Source organism: Cygnus olor, chromosome 1, assembly GCF_009769625.2.
Source record: "Cygnus olor isolate bCygOlo1 chromosome 1, bCygOlo1.pri.v2, whole genome shotgun sequence".
Classification (NCBI taxonomy): domain Eukaryota; kingdom Metazoa; phylum Chordata; class Aves; order Anseriformes; family Anatidae; genus Cygnus; species Cygnus olor.
The window spans coordinates 97,430,950-97,445,223 of NC_049169.1; the positions used below are offsets into that span (position 1 = coordinate 97,430,950).

Consider the following 14,274-nt stretch of genomic DNA (forward strand, 5'->3'; position numbering starts at 1 on the left):
ACCATACTCATTTGTACCAGACACAAAGGTACCAAAGGAGAAGCAGCCTTATAACAATCAGGCAGGGTTAAGAGGGAGTCCATAAAACATGTCCCTTTGTGATAGGAGAAAGCCATCATTGTGGCGGAAGGAAGGTAGGGAATGAGATAGAGATATATCAAAGGAAAAGAAGCAGAAGAATACAGAAACCAAAATTTCAAAATATAACTACAGTATGTTTTTAATTTGCATGTTAAAAACATTTATCTTTACCCCACCAATCATCTTTGTTAGCAACAAAATTCACTGCAGGATCTCAGACTAACTTTCTAGCTACAACAGCAGCAAAGCTCTGAAAGACACTGCTCAGGGGAACGCGTCTACCTGAGGCACTGCCTTTTCCTGCAAGGTTCCTTTCCTACCTTCCATGCAAATATCAGCACTTGTGGCTATTTATGTTCTCAGGAAAGCAGCAGCCTGGGAAGAGGCAAACTACAAGAGAGGAACACAAGAAATACAGGGATAGAGAGGAAAATGAGCAGAAAAGCAGATAACAGTTTTTCCAGCACTGAACTTAGATGAAAAGGCAACAGAAATGGTTTCCTTTCCTTACTTTCTCTGCATTTTCCCCCATCCTCTTTCTTATAGTAAAAATTGAAACCAATGTCAGAAGAAATTAAAAATCACCTGTCCCACTTCTTTCTCATACCCTGGCCATTTTCCATAGGAAGAAGGAAGCGAAGAAAAGAACGTAATGGGCACTTGTGAAATGTGAAAAAGATTTTTGGACTAAAAAAAAGCCATTTTTCATCAACATATACAGCTGAAAGAAAAACTCAGAGCAGCTCTGCACAACACACTGGAAACATAGGATAGCCCCAAACCCACAAGTGTTTGTTTGTCCTCAGAAAAAGGAAAACCCAGCCCCAGCACGAGTACATGTGTCTATACCAGGATTAATCCTGCCAGCATGGCTATAACCAGCAGGGACACCACGCTGGAAAGGACATTGCATCCTTTCCTGTTAGCAGCTCACAGCGAGACCTGTGCTACCATGTCCTCCCTCTGCCTCTTACTCATGCTGAACAGAGTGGAAGCAGCAATGCCATCACACCCTCCTTTGCCCGGGCAAACAAATTCCCAAAATGCAGAGATTCAATGCTACAAGCTCATCCAGCAGGTAGCAGTGCCACTGCTCCTAGCCAGGAGCAATCGAGCAGCTGACATACACAGGGCTGTTGTCAAAGGCACATCTCTGTGAGATTTATTGGCTCTTTACCTCCTGTTTCCTGGGAGGGGGCCAAGATGCAGGAATTTGTGAGCTTGCTAGCTCAGCACTTCTGCCTTGCTGGCATGACGTCTGGACACAGCCTTCTGAGAAGTCTTGTGTCCACTTGTTGGTTACAGGGCCAATGTCCAACCCCAGGTCTTGTGAAGCTATTGCATCAAGGCTTACCTTACGGTATGGATCACGGGATCAGAACTCCAAATTTGTTAGGGAAAGAAGCCTGTACATGAAAGGGATCTACACATCCTCAAATAGCTGAGTGCACCTGCTTGTGCTATACATTTCGCATGCAGGTGCATATAGAAGATGCATAAAGCATGAACAGGGAAATGGCACTGTTTCCTCTGGATCTTCATAGCAGATCAAGGGGAACAGACGCTGGTTCTCAGTCTTCCTAAAGCATGGTGGTCCAGCAAGAGGGAGCAGAGGGGAACTGGCACAAGGACACATCTTCACGTGGAAGAGAAGATGTATGGAGGAACCTCTGGCCAAATTGCTTTTCAATTCTCATTTGGGGCAAGTACTGCTGCACCTCCAGGCAGCAGCACTGTATTTCCCTCATGCCACCTACTAACCCCCTTCCCACCCCAGCCCCCCAAATATTTTTGCATTAAAAACTTTTACCCACCCCAATTTTTCTCCTAGCCAGCTTTACTTCACCCCATGAAAGCACAAAAAGAAACTGAGCTCTGATATCCTGCTGTACCCTCCTCTTTATCCCTATCCTTTTCTCAGCACAAGATGAAGAGTAATGACCTGAACCAATCCCAGCTTAAGACAACGGGTGTCTGGGTATTGACTTCAATGGAATTTGGATTAATATGGGATTGCAAAATCTCCAAAATGAATGCAACCGTAATGCTGTTAAAACAATGGCTCAAAGGTCAGATGTTCCTGAAGTTAAAGGTTTCCCTTGAAATTAAGTAAGCCACATTGCACATCCTGCATTGCCTCTGATTATACCTTTGTAACAGAAAATGAAAGAGAATGCTGCATATCTGAGGACAAAACCCAGTAATATAAAACATCGCGTGTGCAAAGCAAATGTTGTGAGTATAAAGCAGAAACAATTCACCTCTTTCTTTATCCCCCAGTCGGTACTGATATCTTGTACACTGCAATGCTTTTTGTTCTTGTGCTTTTCTTGAAAAATTAATAAAGAAAAAATGTTAGAAGAAGACAGCACATGTAGAACAAATACTCCTCTAACAACAGCTATTCTACAACAACATAGCTCAGAGAGCAGCAAACCTGGCCTCAACCTCAGCTCCATGCACTTTTCAGCCTCCTTTTAAATTCACCAAAGGCCAGGCAGTAAAATAGCAAGGTGTTGAGGAATATGCCATTAACAGCATTATTAGTGACCCCTTCTCTCAGAGCTCTCTCCCCATACAGAGAATGTCTTTGTGCATATTATTATCCCAACTGCACACACACACAAAAAAATAGAGACTGAACCTGTCTCAAGTTCTAATCAGCACACCCACTAAATTGAGACTTCTGACAATAATTACAGTTGCCCATTTTTAGGTAAGAAATGTTATCCAGAAACCAAGTATCCCAGTTCATACTGAGGGCAGTGAGGGCTGGTGGCTTGGAGTAGTTCTTTCTCCAGTTGCGGTGATAATGCCATGACAATGCCACCTCTCAGCCTGGTACCACAGCTTGTTCTGCATCCTCTTGTGGTCATGGGGGGAGATGGATAAAGTCCAGAGGGGAAGCAGGCAGCCACTCTTTCCACTACTTGCTCATGTTTCGGGAGCTGCACATTTTTCCTAGTGCTTTCCAGGGAAATCCTGGCTACGTTCAGTTTGGCTTAGGCACAAGGCTATATTTAGGGGTGCAAATAAACAGCTGAAGATCCTTTTTTAATTTTCATTTAGATCTAGGATTTATATTTTATTTGTTAATTTTGCTTTAATCTCCTCGTGCTTCATTACTGCCTGACTTCCACAGCAGGGGAGAAGAGGGACACATGGAGGAGGGTGAGGAACAGGACCCAATGGGAGCAGTGATGAGTAAGGTACTGAAAGAGGGAAGAGAGTGAGGGGGAAAGAGTATTGTTGACAGCATCTGATCCTCCGATTAATGTATTTCTAAGCAGATTAACCGAATCCCAACTGCTCTGTGCCAGGTTTCTTCCTAAGCTCCTCTCTCCCCCATGTAAACAAAGAGACATTTCCTCTGAGCAAACATCCAGCAAGCTGACCAGAGCTCTGGCAGTACCACTGCCAGGCAGCACGAGGCACAAGAGAAGAAAGGGGGGAGTTGTGGGTCGATGGAGACCCATGGAAGCTCTTTATTTTTAAGCACAGTTTGTGCTTTCTTCCGCCTCCTCAGGGCTTACTTAGCATGACTCCTGACTTGTCCATCTTCAGGAAGTGTGGAAGGATGGGGGTGATGTGGGATGATGAAGAGGCAATGGTGCTATTCTAGTTCAAAAGGCATATGGGAACTTGTAACCCTGTTACACTTTGCTTACCCATAGCTACTCTCCATGGCACCCACACAAGGAGGAGGGAGAAGAGAGGTGGGTGAGAGCATCCCCAGAAGAGGTGGTGTGAACCACTGAACACAACTGACCTCCTGCTCTGCCCCACCAACACCTTCACACTGACTCCATACAAAAAAGAAACATTGCTGTTTCAACCCAGGGTGTTAGAGCATTTCCCAGTCACTAGCTGGCCAAAATCCCACAACCCTACATCACTGTCCCTGTTTTACAGATGTGGAAACTGAGCAGAAAATAGACTTTGCCAAGATCACGGGGCAGGTCAGTGGGAGAGCCACTTTCTAGTTTACATCTTTGTAGGTCACAAGGCTTAAGAATCTTTCTAGGTCATGAGATCAGCCTTGGCTGAATAGGTCTTCTCTAATGAGCCTCCAAATTTAGCCTCCAAGTTCATGTCTCTGGACCTTGTGAAGCAACTCCCTCTGTTGGTTCATCTCCAGCTTTGCTCCCCAGGGGTGTGTGCCATCCCTGCTAACAGCAGCCACAGTGGTCACAGGACACTCCTGCCTGTCTGCCGCACTGCTGAAGCCTTTAAGCATGGCATCATTGACAACCCATCTTTGAGGAGAGCTTGGAAGGCTGGGAAGACCTCCCATCCCCTCTCCCCCATTACAGCTCCTCATTTTGTCAGTCCAGATTTCCTCCTGGCACCCTGCTTTCATCTGAGCAAGAAGTAGCTGAAACACTCACAGACACCCCCACGCACACCTCCTTTGGCTGAGATGAACTACCCAGAAAATGGGAAGATTTTCTTTGTCTCCTACCGGGGAAGGAAAGGAGCTCTCATAATAAACATCCAACACAGCACAGCAGATGAAACTGCTCAGAAAGAACAGGATTTGCCATTTGCTCATCTGCCCATCTCGCTCTGCTCAAGTCACAGTGAGAGCTTTAAAAATTAAGTCAGAGACCCACTAGAACTAAAATGATGGCTTTGCCACACAGTGACTATTCCTAATATAAATTCTCCCTGAGAAGGCTCCACCACACGCAACTTTTAAATGAAACACTTCAGATCTTTTTGTACTGTACAGCATGGTGTTTTCCTACTGATGACTTTTCATTAGGAAAATCATAAGAAAAGTTCTGTGCTGCAAATGGAAGGGGAGATTGTGACTAAACAAGAATATACAGAGTCAATTAAGGCTGTAGGGAAAAGATAAGGGTAAGGGAGAAAAAGTAAATGAATTTACGTTGCCCAAGGCACTGAAGGGAGTAAGAAGGGATTTACAAATTCATCAGGAGGAAAAGAAGCACCAGAAAGAAGGTAGGTTCATTAATAAATGAGGATGAGGATGAAATTAACAGTTAAGCAATGGCTGAGCAGCTTTTTTAAAATCTGTCCTTAGCCAGAAGAATAAAGAAAGGAAGTTTTATCTAGAAAAGGGGGGGAGGAGGAAGGAGAAGGGGAGCAGAAACAAAAAGAACTTGAAGAATGACACGTCTACAAACCAAATAAAGCTAGCAACATCGTCAAACTTAATCCAGAAGAGACAGAGGCATTTTTGAGAAGTCTTTTTCACTTCAGCAGAACTATTACAGGGTTGAATGTTAAGCAATCTATATATATAAGCACATGCATAAATGTATGCAAGATCAGGAGCCTAATTTGTTATGGCAAACCATCGACAAACGTATTATGCCAGTGACAAATAATCTGACAATTTACATTGAGCTGGGGAGGTTCCACAAAACCAACCAAAAAGCAAACATAATAAAGATTTTCAATAAGGAATAGAGTTGGCAATGTTTAATTTCAAGTCGATATCTATCCCTAGTGAAATAATGAAACAAATAGGGAGTCATTAAGGATCTAAAGAATAAAACCACTTGCAATACAGAAGTGAAAATCTTTTGCTTTTTAATACATATGCTACAACTAGCACCCAGAGGGCAGGCAGTAAAAGCAGCACCTTAAGGATTTAAAGAATTTGACATTACCTCACCACATCAGTTTGACCAGAACCAACAACCCACAGATCAAAAAAACAGCCAGAGGTACCAAAAGAAAATGCACTTATTTGGACTGGTCTTATTAAACCAGTGTCACAGGAAGCCAACACTAACTGTCCATTACATTTGCAGCTGATGTCCTACAGAGAAATTGCAAATGTAACAAAAGAAAAAGAAACAGGCCATTGCCAAATAAGCTCCTTAAAATTAAGCATGTGTGGGCAATAGTCCAAAAGTTAAAGCAAGGAGTAGCATGAGTGAGAAAGAGGAGGATTTAATCTAGACTCAACCAAAACAGAAAAATGCAGGTAATGGTCCTAGAGAGCAATGGTCCAAAAGATGCATATTCAGCAGGAGGGAGAAAGCCCAAAAGCTATTTTGTACTCTAAGATTAGAGAAAATAGCAAATAAAAAATCTCGACGTGTTTTATTCGCAGAACAAGCTTTTGTAGTTTTGGGTAGCGAAGAGAAAGGCATCCTGTGACAACAAAGGGAGGGAGGAAGGAGCTTTAGCACCATTTCATTGTAACTAGCCCAAGGTTTCAATTTTGTTCATCCCATCAGGTTTTCCTTACCTGAGATAAGAGAGGAGAAGAGAGGGAGGAGAGGAGAATATTAATAATTAGATCTGGAAGAATTTAGGAGGAAGACCAAGAGGGGTTAAATGTGTATAGCTGACTAAGAAACAATCCCAAGGAAGTAAAGTATAAAATATACTTGATCCATATGAACACTGCAGAGTGGGAGGAGGTAATAATGAGAAGTTACGACACTAAACTGGAAAAAAAAATAAAAAAAGAATAGACCTTACATCAGGAAATAAGTTGACCTCTTTCTAATTTGCACTGATGTAAAAGAAAAAGTAGTCCAAGGGAAAGAAGGGGCACAGGTGCTGTGAGTGCACCCGGCAAGAACATTTTGGAGACCCTTTCCCTCTCTCTGTGTTTGAGCTGCCTGAGATTTCAGGTCCCAAGCCTCAGTGACACTCTTGGTTGCACTGGCTCACTCCTTCTTTTTAGGAAAAGCGGATGTTTTTCCCAGTATATGAGCGTTGGACAGAATTTAAGCCCCTGCTGAGGCAAAGAGCCTTGCTGGGTATTCCAGCAGCTTTGGCTCACCTCATGCCTGTTGGCAACGTACATAGTTATGTAAAAGAGATACTAAGGCTCTAAAACCAGTAGTCATTACCGTTATTAATACAGTGACATACAAATCCATAATAAAGACCTTGTGTCCCTAGGGAGGTCATGTTCCCAGATGCCTGCTGACCACATGGATGGCTAGGAGAGGGGCACAGCTTCTAAATTCCTCTAATCACTACTATGCTGCATAAACAGACCTGACCTCTTCTCCTAGACGATGATGAAAATGAGCTTCAGGTGGTCCCACAGAGCATTAAATCCATGGAAGGACATCCTCAGAGTCCTATATATTTTTGGAGAAAAATCAAACCCCTGAGGACCTTCATTTAAGCTGCTGCAAAATGCCTGTGTTACTGCAGGCAGGGGGAAGGACAGAGATAGGTACTGGAAAGCACCACAGCTTGGTGGTAACTCATTTGACAAATTTGGCGGCTCTTTAGTCAGGATGAAGGACCGCTGTGTTATGGGCTTCCTCCATCTTTCTCCACTTACTGAAATAAATAGGCATAACCTGTCCAAGAGGTGTCTGCTGGAGGTTAATGCACTTAATATCCTTATTATATTCATTCCTCATTTTCTGATGGCTAAATCCTGGCTTGCCCTGCCTTCATACGGGGTAGACCCCAGCAGATGGGATGCATATGTGCATTCCTCACCATGTAATTTGGGCAGGGCCAGATGCAGCGCAGCGTTAATTGCTCCTGGGTCACCCAGTGGCTGCAATACTCAGCTGCACCCCACAGCCCCAGAGAAACAAGCTCAGCTGTTGGTGGGCTAGGACTGAAGACCTGCCTTCCTCTCAGCGCCTAGCAGAAGCACTTCAAGCACTGCAATGCTTTTATCCAGCAAATATAGAAACGCCTATACAGCTCGCTTGCCCCACCCAGAGGCATTTTGCTCACTGCCGTGCAGATACCGAAGTTCTGCAGCCCCCAAGTACCACAGGAGACAGGGGCAGATAACAGCCAGGTTGCTGAATTAAACCCAAGAAGCGGCAATGACAGCAGTGAGGGAATCCTACAGACCTTGACAATTATCAGGTTCAGGCCCTCTGGTGCCTTTCTTCGGTCACTCAGAGTTGTGGAATTGATCTGGAAACCACTTTATTAATGTTCTTTCTCTTCCTCCCCTTCTCCCCAAGCAGTATCATCATTTATTAATTTATGATTAAATGAATTATTGATTCTCGCTGCACCTGCAGTATTCGCCATTGTCCTTCCCCCCCCCGAGACGTCTTTGACTGATGTGAGAATGGCAAGATGGCAGGGAGACAAAAAGAGGGAGAGGAGAGACTCACTGCAGAGTAGGACCACAGACACTTGTGCTCCCCACCGAAGTGCTGGGCTGCAAAGGAAGGATGCAACACACTGGGGCACAGCCATGGGCCCACCTTCTCAAAGGGCCATGGAGGAAAAAGAAAGTGCAAAGCCAGATTGCTCCTGATAAGGATAGAATGAGTAACAGAACTATTCATAGGCATTCAGCATGTGGGAATGTAGTAAAAAAAAAAAAAAAAAAAAAGGAAGAAAAGAAAAAAGGTCTGACCCAGAGTAGAAGCTTTAGTTTTTATTCAGAAAAGTCAGGCTGCAGTTCTTTGAATACATCACTGAAAAAAAACCTTCCAGGCTTTTGGCTTTTGCCTTGCAATTACAATCAACAGATGGTGATTATTTCACAGGCTGGGGCATCTGGTCAGCTCCTAGCCAAACATAAATAAAAGACCTTTGCATGATTTTATCGGGCATGCTGGTCCAGAGACAAAAATGAGCTTGGGAGTTAAAGAAAAAAAGGTAAAAGACATTTAAAGTTCCCTGGTTTGGAGGATATTTCCTTTCCAAGAGAAAAGGACGGAGGGTGGGGGGAGAGAGGGCATGAATGAAGGGGAATACAAGCAGGATCTTTACAGAAATATGCCCCTTGCACAGGTGATCACTGCTCAGCACTCATAAAACTGATGGAGTTTTTCTGAGCCAGAATCTCCCTGTCATGAATTAAACTCATCAATTAAATCCAAACCTGAATCTTTTATCTGGGCTGCAAAGCCCGGAAAAACCCTCTCTCTTCCTTATAGCATCTTTCCCCCAAGCATCGTCATGTGCCTCTACCTAAAAAGCAAGGCAAGTTTTACTGCATCCAAGGCAGGAACACATCAAGGTACTGCTCCTACTTTGCATCAATGGGGAAAAAGGACAACAAAATCCACTACTGGGAACCATCCTCTCCTGAGAGCCTCCCTGGCCAGAAGAGCTGCAATACTCACCTTGAACTGACTGCATAAAAAATGCAGTCCCAATTTTGGTCCTTCCTGCAGTCTTCATAACCCTGTAAGTCACTGTCCACCCCTACACCAAGCAGTGTATGCTGGCTTTGTGTGCATGACCACTGCCCATCAAAGGGATGAACCAACAACAGCCAGAGAAGACCTAATGACAGCAGACGATGTCCTCCTTTAGGGAAGTGCCTTGGCTGATCTGCACAGAGGTTTCAGAGTCCTCATCATTATTTTGCACAATGGGATGATGGCTGAAAATCAGCAAGGCACTCAGCCAAGGAGCAATTTTGTAAGGAAAACACAGCAAACTCTTTCTGCTCCTGCCTTACACATGCCTCTGGGTTACTCAGCCATTATCCACTAAATTAAGAGCCTGTCCTGTCCCAAAGTCACAGCCAATTGTAACTCTACAAGCCAGCACCATGGGGTATACCTGGGCTGTCTTGACCTCTCTAGCAGCTTGTGTAGAGTCCTGATCCAGCACTTGCCAAGGCACGAGCCCTCTCATGAGCAGCACAAGGAGATAGATGAGGATCTCCTCCAGGTTCCCCACTATCACAGCTCACATTGTGACATGCCGTTGAATGGTTTCCGACTCCCTCCTGGGGAGAACTGCCGGAATTTGGCCATTTCATTACATGCTCGGCAGGACTCCACGAGAGAGTGGAATTAGCTGCCCGATCACTAGCTGAGGAGGGAGAGGGACTGCCTCCAGCACATTTTATATCAAAAGACAATGGCAAAACAGGGCCCAAGGTGGGGAAGGGGTATGGACATGTAGTGTACGAGTGAATTCTCTGCAGAGGACACACATAAGTTGTGGGAAGAAGGAAGGGAATTACATTACACTCCACACATAGACGGAACAAGCTTGGCTCAGAAATAAAAGAGCAGCACGCTACCCCACTGCCTCCTATTAAACTGATGAACTACATGGCTGTGCCCAGAGCTTCTCAAGACAAAAAGGTTCATTTCCTTAGAGAAGAAGGTTTTGACCTTCTCGACCTTACTGGGCCTGCATGCGTTTACCCATTTTAATTTCAGATTAGCACCTTGCATTTTCGGTACCCAAGGGATTACTGTTTTAGCCTGTGCAGCAACTGCAGTTCATAAAAGTATCGGTTACCCTCCCCCTTGCTCACAAAATCAAGGCAGATCTGACCAGATGGCACATGCTCCTGCGCTCTGTGTCAGGCTGCATTAATTCAGGGGAAATGATCTCTCCTCCAAAACTATATTTATTTCAGACACCACCTTGCCCAGTTGCTGGGCTGTCCTCAGAAAGACCTAGAGCCAGCTTTTTTTTTTTTTTTTTCTTTTTTCCTGTGGGCTTAGCAGGGAAATAAAGGATGGCAAAGGCCTTGCTGGAAGTCTCAGCCAAACCTCGGTGACTGGATGTGGGGTCCTCCGAGGTGAGCTGAGGCATGCACCCTCTTAGACAGAACTGATAGACAGCTAGATTGTGGGCTCCCCTAGCAGACTCATGCTTGTCCACAATGATCGACGTCCCATTTTTCAAGAAGGCTGCATTATGTTGCTGTGGTAGGATCAGAAATGGGATTCCTGCATGCAACAGAAAAGGCAAAAGCTGCTCTGAACTGATGGAGAGTGCACAATCTAAATTCTTATCTAGATCCATCTCTCCAACAGGCCTCTTTTTGTGGGATTTGGGCAATGCATTTCACCTATTGATAGCTTTGGCCATGCTGCCCATTGGCAACCCATTTCATCCTTAACTTTCATCTGAATAATTCTCTCCATTGCTGGAGTCAGGATAAAGTGAGTGCTGGAAAGAGAGTCTGATGGGGTAAGAAAATGCCTTTGTTCCTCCCTGTAAAATGTTATTTACCACCTTATATAGCACATGTAACAACACCTAAGTGCTATACTATAATTAGTAAAATCATGCAGAGAAACTGTTCATGTGGATAATGATACTTTGCATCCTCCCATGTGGGTAGTTTAAGGTTGAATTAATTTGTGTTTGCCCAGCTTTGTGAGATCTGTGGAAGAAAGGCTATTGTTATGCAAATAATTATTAATAATGACTCCTCCTGTGCTGTTCCCCATTAAATGTGATCAATGTATAAGTCAAAGGGTATTTTTCTCCTTGCTGCAAGACAAACTATGTTCGGCAAATGGATGCCTTGGTGTCCATGTAGCTGGCAAGAGAGGAGAGCTCTGCAGTGAGGGTGTTTTTCTGAGACTGAAGGCTCAGTTTCTGGATCCTCCTTTCTGTGCTACAAGCAACACTTTTGACCCTGGAAGTCACTTGGAAGAGCAATCACACTGCTTACTCAAGGCAGCAAACTCAGACACAGCTCACAGGATCTCAACACAGAGGCAAGCCCATGCAGAGGGAAATTCAGACCGCCAAAAACCATATAATTTGACCACAGGTGAATAATTTTCTTCATTTTACAGACTGAAGCACAAGTACATATGACAGTAAAGCAGATCCCAGAGGTATGAGTATACAAAAAAACCCTGATCAAATCCGACACTAACTAAGGACAGGTGTCTAACAAAGACACTTTTTTAAGGACACCAGGGTCACAGTACAATTTATACATGAGAGGTTTGGTATCACAACCTCAGTTCTTTGGAGCAAATGTGCAAAAGTGCTCCACAACTGGAGGTTGTCAGAGTCCCTGAGAGGATTCCCACAGTGGATGAAGACAGGGTCACAGAGGGTAGGTAGATAAGGAAATTTGTTTGAAATAAGGCTTCACCCAGGGTTCAGGGTTTATCATGAGCCACACGGGGGGGGTCACACCAACACAATACTTGCAGGACTGTTGCATGACTGGGTGCTTCTCAACAAGTTTTATGAATGCAGAGAAAGAGAAAACTTGCTATTACCATAGCCTTTTTTAGAACTTCATTAGCCCTGTAGCTCATAAAAAAGAATTTTGTTCCTGTGCTGCACAAGGCTGCTTGCAGCTAGGACACATCAGCATTATGGTGCCATTTCCGTTTGGGAAACAGCCATCTGTGCAGCAGCTCTGATGCATCCGCATCCTAAGCCCTCATGCACACTTACTTCAGTGAGGAATTTCTGAAGCAGGAACACAGAGAAACAAGAATTAAATTACACCTTTGGCTCCAAAGGCAGCAGCTTACGTGCACAGGGCTCCTGAATGGGGCAGGCTCTGATAGAGGTTAATGGTGTCCCCTCAGGCAGTCACCTTCCGTCATTTCTGCAGGGCTCCCGCTGCACCAAAGCTCACAGAGGCCTTAGGCAAGACACAAGGTAGTAAGGCTGGACATGGACATCTTCAGCAGCTGCAGATGCTAAAGAGTCTGCAGTCAGAAACTAGCTCTGGGGTGGGGGGCTTGAGGGCCACAAGACACAGAAATGGTGCCTGCTCATCTCCTTGTACTTCTGCAGATGCAATCCAGGTAAGCATCAAGGAAAATGGATTCGTGCCATATAAGTCAGCAGGTCTGAGGTGAAGGCACTGCTGGAACTGATGTGGCAAAAAGAAGGTCCTTCTTCTCCAACATATTTCTCTGCTACCCTGCTTGCACAGTGGCTGTGATTAATAGACACCAACCGTGCCACAGACGGCCCAGTGTTCAGATGTGTGCCCTTCCCCGAGGCCCCTGGAAGAATGCACATGTGTGTGTCTGCATGAGAAATACAGCTAGTCCCACTGCTTGCATAGGCCTGCACATTTCCAGTCATCAGTCCAGGGCACAAACACATGCAGACGTCCACCCACAATTATCCGAAACCTTCAGGAAACTCACCAAGGTATTGTAGAGGAGGGATGCTGGTGTAGCTCCCAGGAAGAAATGCGTGTGCCCTAAACCCTGTGGAGCAGGGAGCCCATGTCTGAGGACTCCCTAGTGATCTCAGCAAGCTGATAATAAATGTGCTAGAAAAAGTCTTTTCAAAATGTGGCAATTTAACCATGCTAGAACAAGTCTTTATAAATGTGGCAATTTAACCTAAGGAAGCTCTTACTTTCTGTGTCTATTCTAGCTGAGGGAAAATCGGATCCCTGGGTAAGGTTTCCAGCCACTGGGAATGATGGCTTCATGTCCTGATACACATGAACTCTGTCAGTGTCAACCCCACCTTCAGCTTCCCAAGGCAAATAAGCAGCAGTAAACAGGGTGGGCAGTAAAGATGTGTATTACTGACATTTTAGGTAGGTCTCAGCGGTTCATTTACATACGGATTTATATTTCTTTCTGAACAGCTTTTTTTACTCTGTTTCCCCATAAAGTTTGTGTCACTGGGGTATGCTGTAGTAGACCACTTCAGCTAGGATAAAACATCTCTGATAACTGAGGACTTCTCCAAACGGACTTCTCTAAAGACTAGGGTCAGTCTTCAAAACATCTCATTCCCCTGTAGGCAGCGAAGATCATAGGGCAATTGTGTCAAGGATGAAATTATACACTTCACTCATAAGAGAGAGGCAGCAATATTTTTATTTATATAATGTAGAGATTGAACAAAGTTTAATCATAAATAAGACAGCAACTTTACAAGATTCGAGATGGCAAGGTACACTTGATTATTTACCACATAGAGGACAGGGTAAGCCAGACACATCAAGGAGACCCCCCTGTAGAGTCACAAGTTTCAGGGTGGACCCCCTTGCTTTCTAAACTCCTTGAACTGAAGAGGTAAGGAGCCTAGGGGCAGCTGAATCCACTCCTAGTCCCAGACAGTGAAATAGGAGGCTGGCATGGGAAAGAACACAAGGATGATAAGTCCAGGCAGGTGACAAAGATTAGAGCTTCACCATTTTTTTTCTCTCTTGGACTCACTTGCCTAGAGCAGCAGAGAGTATATTTTCTTCATTGGCAATTAATATGTTTGATTTTTTCAAATGGCAGCAGAGAAGTCATAACTGGGATGCAGCCAGCCTACAGATAAATCTCAAGGTTTTCAGTTTATCATCCCAGGCGAAGATGCCATTAATGATCATGCATCATGCTGGTAAATCACAGAAACGATGTAATTGCCAGGGTCACAACAGGACAGCTACTTTCTCAATATTCTGGCTAAACTTCTTCTTTCAGAGAGAAATAAAACATTTCCTAAGCAACATAACATCTGAAGCCTGATTCCCTATAGCTGTCTGCTATGTGGCTTCTTCGGTGCCCAGAC

The 14,274-nt window shown here is 44.5% G+C and overlaps 1 protein-coding gene across 5 annotated transcripts in view; it reads right to left on the minus strand.

Moving 5' to 3' along the window:
• IGSF11 (immunoglobulin superfamily member 11) overlaps positions 1-14,274 on the minus strand; it is a 96,788-nt gene that overhangs the window by 25,135 nt on the left and 57,379 nt on the right. Inside the window, exon 1 of one of the 5 annotated variants that reach the window (XM_040571293.1) lies at positions 7,077-7,160. The exons of 2 other annotated variants lie outside the window; for them this stretch is intronic. Coding sequence is in view for 1 of the 3 variants with exons in the window: in XM_040571285.1 (XP_040427219.1) it covers positions 6,960-6,981 (22 nt within the window). In the remaining 2 variants the exon portion in view is untranslated. Of the gene's footprint in view, positions 1-6,959; positions 7,161-14,274 lie in introns of those variants that run through there. 2 more of the 5 variants (XM_040571297.1, XM_040571285.1) reach the window with 2 other exon arrangements.